Below are 6418 nucleotides of genomic sequence, written 5' to 3'. Positions count from 1 at the left end.
TACATTTTAGAAAACCAAGGCACAAGATGGAACCTAAGTACCTAACGTCTGAGGCACATAATTTTATAATTGAAATTTAGAGTTTAAACATTGGTACATTCAAAATTCAAAACATTGTGTTAGCCACAATCTACCTATCACATGATGAGTCCGGTTTAGTATCCAAATAATGCATTTTACCTTTTTTCTTTTAAATTTGAAAAAATTAACAAAACTGCAACTCCTACTCAATTCTCAGTTCCAAAGGTTTCTAGAACCGGTTCCAAAGAAAAAAAAAACCTTTTGTGAGCACTTCATCCTTTCAAGATTCGCCGATTCCTAGCAATTTAGCCGGGTACCGACATTATGCTCACCTTAGCTCATATTATCTCCTAACACCCGATTTCCAACTATACATAACAAGCTCAATAATATAAAAAGGCATCAAAATAAGAAAACCTTACCTTTAACTTGACATTTTTAAGAAAATATAATACAACAAAAAATAAGATAATGCTTAACTACATAGCATTGTTAAAAGTTATAACAGAATCGTGTGATGGTTGATTGGTTGTACCCTTAGATACAAAGATAACTAAAAAGCTTTACGTTAAACCAAAAGAATATATACTAGCCACTAGCTTTGGTTCTTTAAAAGGCTTTATAAGGTATGCTGTACACAATATGTTTTTAAACAAGAATAATTATCGATAAATCCAAATCTTTAGTAATGTTATGCATGTCATGGTGTTAATGCTTTTTTTAAACAAAACAAAAAAAAGTATTTTTACAAAATTAGGTTTCAATACGCAAGCATCAATGACATTACTATCACTCATCCATTGAGTTATACGTGTTGTACATGGTTTCACACTTTTAAGGATTGAAAGAACTATTTAGATTTCTTTGTGCAATGCATGTTCCATAACGTTGAACAAGGTTTTATGTTTTAAGGGTTAGCAAAAACTTAGTGTGTTTTATATGATGAACACAAATCGTTTTACAAAAGTTGCATATATAATGCACTACACAATGTTCATTTTTATGAAGATTCCATACACCATTTAATATCATGGATACATGTTTTATTTCTATCAACTGTAGTGTGTACATAATGTTCAAATAAATGCTTAAAATCAACTTATACACACCTCCTTGCATATATAGTGATATAGTTTCTTTGTCTCACAACTTCCTAACACATTTATTGAGTCTAAAACAAGGTAATATAATTCACTTAGAAAATGGTAACATAAGCTACTAACAATGTAATACGAAGCTATAATAAACTAATAAGTTAAATAAACTAGTTATATATATATTTTTAAAACGATTCACAAACAAGTTGTCAGGATGGCCGAGTGGTCTAAGGCGCCAGACTCAAGTTCTGGTCTTCGAAAGAGGGCGTGGGTTCAAATCCCACTTCTGACATTTTTTTTTTTTTTTGGTTAAATCATTTGTCTCTCTGATTTCGTTTTTGGGCGTTTTCAGCGAAGATCGAGGAATCTGAACGCGAATCGGTGTTAGAACTTAGAAATATTTGCTTTTTTGCTGATTCACTTTTCATTCCACAGTTGATTTTGTTCTGTTTGTAAGCATTATCAACAGAGGACGAAGATCTGTTGGTGAATCAGTGTTTAAACATGGCGGCAGCTCGTTCAATCTTTGTTGGACTCATCCGGTAAGCTAACTCATACACTTTACCTCCTTTTGAGTTCTGGCTCCCTGCAAATCTTAAAGCTTTGAATTTCTGAACCCTAGGAATTACAGCAGACAAATGAGGACTAATGGTTCACTGAGGTTCTTGTCTTCTTCGCCTTTGTCTTCAACGGCTTCCAAATTGGAAATCGTATACGACGAATCACCGATTTCGGCAGCCGAAGATGAATCCGACTGCGGTTCAGGTGGCGTTGATGATCTGAAGAGCAGAATTTTACGGCTGAGACTCCCGAAACGTAGCGCAACCAATGTTATTGAGAAATGGATCAACGAAGGCCATCGAATTACAAGCTACGATCTCCGTCATATATCAAAAGAACTTCGTAAATCTCATCGTTACAAGCATGCTCTTGAGGTTAGATATCTAAATTTCTTCTCTAATTCTATTGTTAGCGCGATTGAACTTCATGAGAGAAGTAATATATACCTAGTTTCAGAACAGAGTTTCCTGAAACCCTAAATTTGGACCAATGATGCTTATTCTCTTGAACAAGCTATATTCTCCATTATCAAATCTGGATATGAAATGCTACTAGTTATATAACTATCCATTTGGATCAATGATGCTTATGTTCCTGTTGATCAACAAGATATTATAACATAACGAGCAAGAATATGTGCATTGCAGTTGTCAGAATGGATGGTTTCCCACAGCGAGTATGAATTATCTGATTCAGACTATGCAATCCGCATCGACTTAATGACCAAAGTGTTTAGCATAGATGCTGCTGAACGCTATTTTGAAGGTTTACCTCCAAATGCCAAAACAACAGAATCCTATACTGCTCTTCTCCATTCATATGCTGCATCAAAACAAACCACAAAAGCAGAAGAACTCTATGAAAAGATGAAAGAATCCGGACTAAAACTAACTCCCATAACATACAACGAACTAATGACACTATACATGTCAGTAGGGGAGGTCGAAAAGGTCTTTTCCATCATCAAAGAACTCAAAACCCAGAACGTGTCACCCGATATATACACTTACAATCTCTGGATAAGTTCATGTGCTTCTTGTTTAAAGATTGATGAAGTTAGAAACATTCTTGATGAAATGAGTAGTTCCCATGAGGATGGAAAGAGTGAGATTTGGGTAAGATATGTGAATCTTGTGAAGATTTATCTTTCATCTGGGCATCTTGTGAATTCAGATTCTAACTCTGTGGTGGAAAGTGAGAAGAGGAATAAGATTATTACACAAAGGGAATGGATAACTTATGATTTTCTTATTGTGTTGCATTGTGCTTTGGGGAATAAGGATACACTTGATCAAATATGGAGGTCTTTGAGAATGACAAATCAGAAAATGATTGGTAGAAATTATGGTTGTATGCTTTCTGCATATTTGATGTTAGGATGTTTGAAGGAGGTGGGAGAAGTTATTCATCAATGGAAGACATCTGCTACAACAGAATTTGATGTGTCTGTATGTGAGAGGGTTTTTAAAGGGTTTAAGGAAGTTGGGTTGATTGAAAAGGCAGAAACTTTTCATAAATTGCTATCTGAATGAATTTGAGCTAATTTCAGGTGAATGCTTTCTAAACTCCTTAAATCCTTTATTTAAGTTAGGGATTTTGTTTCCTTTTGAGTTAATGGGTTAAACATTTAAATGTTTAATATGAATTATTTCTTTTACTTAATTTGGACATAATGACTTAATGAGTTAAGCCAAATATCTAGCTTAATGTGTTAAGACATTACCCATTTACCTATTTATCATATTTTTTTCCTCCCAACTCCAAAATTGATAAATGTTGTTAAAATCGGTGAATATTGTGAAATTTGTTTTTTTTTTGGATTGTAAGGGTAAAATAGTCAAACTATTACAGGTGGATTTTATGACAACAACTTTGGTAGACTTAAGCTAGTTTCGGTGTCATGTTATGATAGTTTTGTTTGTTGAATTTAGGCACTGTTTGGATAAAGATTTTATTTGGATAAATGATGTTGAAAAAGTTGTTGAGAAAATGACAACAAACTTGTCCATTTCAGTTAAAATTACGATATTTTAGAAAAAAAAAATAATGATTACGTATAAAAAACCAGAAAATGATAGAAATGTCATCAGAACTAAAATAGTGAGAAACTCTGAAGTTATGTACAAAAATGTTTAAAAAAACTCGGACCGGGAGTGCAAACTTTTGACAATGATAAGGACCTTTTATGTCATTTAATCTAAATTTTGGACAAAACTGCAAATTTAGTCCTTGTGGTTTGCAAAAAACTTTGGATAGGGTCCAAAAAGTTTTCGACTTGCATGGAAGGTCCAAAATCAAAGTTTTTCTGTGTTTTTAGTCCAAAAAAACTTGAAATGATGGTTATACCCTTTGACTTTCTTTTTTATTATTTTTTTCACTTTTTAAATACCATTTTAATTTAAAAAAGAAAATAAATTAACTCTCTCTCTCTCTCTCTTTCTCTCTCTCTCTCTCTCTCTCTCTCTCTCTCTCTCTCTCTCTCTCTGTGTGTGTGTGTGTGTGTGTGTGTGTGTTTCTCCTTCCACCTCCCAGCCAAAAGGTTAACTCCAAATTCTCCTTAAATATTTAGTGTGTGGGTCTGAAAATCAAACAAAATCTTGCCACAAATTGGAAATACATTAACCAAATCGAATCACCATAGGAAATACATTAAACAAATAGGATCAAATGAGTTCAGAGTCAGAACCTTCAATTTCTTCTTTGGTTTTCAACTATTGATCTGTACCTACATCTCCTTCTCAACCCCATTCCCGGTGACAAGTATCAATGAGTGTTGGTGAACGGTTTCTGGCCGAGAAGGGATATGTAGGAGGGCAAGGGGATGGTGGGTGAAAGGTGCTATGGGATAATCAATTTTTGAAAATCACAAGACGGAGGAGACGAAATCAAACAAACATGCTCTGGTTTTCTTGTGAGGATAAAATATGAACACAGTTTTAGAGGATGATGGTGGTGAGTCCGACGAACTTTATCGTCCCCTCTAGATCCATAAATCTAGAATTTGAATATGGTTCTGGAAATTGTTCATCTTTTTAGGGGGTCACGAGACAAGGATACGTATACATGAATGGAACAAGATTAAAGCATATAGAATCCAATCTCGTTCAAAGCATTATCAAAACAAATCTGGAGCGAAGCATCACAAAAATCGAAGGAGTATAAAATCAGAATTTCTCTCATTACCACCCATTACTAATGTGTTGCTGGTGGTGATTTTCGATTAGTGGTGGCCGGTGGCGGCAACCACCATCTCTGTGGCTCGATTTTCGGTGGTCTCTCTTTCTTCGTCGGATGTTGCTAGGGTTTGCAGCACCGTCTTCGATGATCCTTCTCCTCCGGCGTCACTGATATGACATCGAATCCTGCCACAGTCATCAACCTTTGTATATCGATCTTTGGTTGAAATTTTCTTAGCAACTTTAAACCTAAGCGCCCCTTCCTCGCCTTGCAATCAACACAAAAATCGATACTTGGAAAATGAGGATAGTTCGATTGAGCACCGAAGGATTTCTTATTTGAACTAGATGTAGAAATCATGAATTTCTTTTTTGTGTGTTTTCGATTATCAGATTCTTTATGAAAGAAGGGGAATATTGGTTATTGTTTAATTGGGTTTGTGTTTGGTGTGTGTGTGTGTGTGTGAGAGAGAGAGAGAGAGAGAGTTATTTTATTTTCTTTTTTAAATTAAAATAGTATTTAAAAAAAAGAAAAACAAAATAAAAAAGAAAGTAAAAGGGTATAACCGTCATTTCAAGTTTTTTTGGACTAGAAACACAGAAAAACCTTGATTTTGGATCTTTCATTCAAGTCGAAAACTTTTTGGACCCTATCCAAAGTTTTTTTTGCAAACCACAAGGATTAAATTTGCAGTTTTGTCCTAAATTTTGTTATTATTATTATGTTTACTGTAGGTGTAAATATCAAGATGGGAATATGAAACACCACATGCCAATTGAATTAACTAATTTCAAAATGATTTATAAGAGTTTAAAATGTCATTTGTAGATAAAGGTCATAAAATGGTAAAATATTAACATTGGAAAACATTTAAATGTTAAATCGTATGAGGTCTAACATGACATAGAAGAGAAAAAAGGTTCGAAGTAAACATTATGAGCGTGTTCGGCAAAATTAACTGGTAGCGTGTAGTGGGTAGCTTATAGCTTGTATTGTTTTGTTAAACGCTATATGAAGTAGCATTTGGATATGAAGCATTTTGTTTAAACTAAACGCTAAAAGTTTGTAGTGTCGAACAAGGCTTTCTGTTGAAAATGAAGCGTTTTGTCAAACGCAAAAACCTAAAAGTTCTCAAACGCTCTGTGCCGAACACGTCTTATATTCATCTTAACATCAAGAGGCATCATGTAACTGCTGAATATTAATCTATCATCAACCTTAGTCCAAGTCTTTTAACTTAATACATATCAAAATATGTATATTAGGCTTAGGAAGCCTAATACATTGAAGTTCAATATATGTGAAGTACAAGAAATTGATATTTTCAAACACCCAAAATATTTCAAATCATCATAAAATAATAAATAAGCATTGTGGGAGAAAAAAATAAAGTTAGCAATACAAAATATCAACCATAAGTTATCATATAAAATCTCCTGAAAAATCTTAAAATTTTGAGAAATTTTTTAATAAAGTCCTTAATTTTATTTTTTTAAACACGTAAAAGCCCCCACTTTTTAACTTTTTCAATAGAAAAACCCAATAAACCAATTAAATTATTT

At 33.6% G+C, this 6418-nt stretch overlaps 1 protein-coding gene and 1 non-coding gene across 2 annotated transcripts; both read left to right on the top strand.

The window, feature by feature from the left end:
* Window positions 1-1326: 1326 nt before the first annotated feature.
* TRNAL-CAA (transfer RNA leucine (anticodon CAA)) lies at window positions 1327-1410 on the top strand. Its single transcript has one exon. It is a non-coding gene; the product is annotated as a tRNA-Leu (tRNA).
* A 63-nt stretch (window positions 1411-1473) lies between these two features.
* LOC145073263 (pentatricopeptide repeat-containing protein At5g09450, mitochondrial-like) lies at window positions 1474-3341 on the top strand. The gene is made up of 3 exons (XM_079019817.1): window positions 1474-1660; window positions 1741-2053; window positions 2327-3341. Exons 1-3 carry the CDS (start codon window positions 1623-1625, stop codon window positions 3209-3211), a joined length of 1236 nt encoding a protein of 411 aa, XP_078875943.1. The 5' UTR covers window positions 1474-1622; the 3' UTR covers window positions 3212-3341.
* Window positions 3342-6418: the final 3077 nt, after the last annotated feature.

This window comes from Lactuca serriola, chromosome 9 (assembly GCF_051521515.1).
Source record: "Lactuca serriola cultivar US96UC23 chromosome 9, Lser_US96UC23_V15, whole genome shotgun sequence".
NCBI lineage: Eukaryota > Viridiplantae > Streptophyta > Magnoliopsida > Asterales > Asteraceae > Lactuca > Lactuca serriola.
This window is presented reverse-complemented; position numbering and strand designations above follow the sequence as displayed.

Excerpts from the sequence above, each read along its gene's own strand:
- LOC145073263 (XM_079019817.1), top strand. The coding sequence starts at position 1,623 with ATGGCGGCAGCTCGTTCAATCTTTGTTGGACTCATCCG. Across the intron at positions 1,661-1,740 it reads ATCTTTGTTGGACTCATCCG|GAATTACAGCAGACAAATGA; the intron begins GTAAGCTAACTC and ends TCTGAACCCTAG. Across the intron at positions 2,054-2,326 it reads GTTACAAGCATGCTCTTGAG|TTGTCAGAATGGATGGTTTC; the intron begins GTTAGATATCTA and ends TGTGCATTGCAG.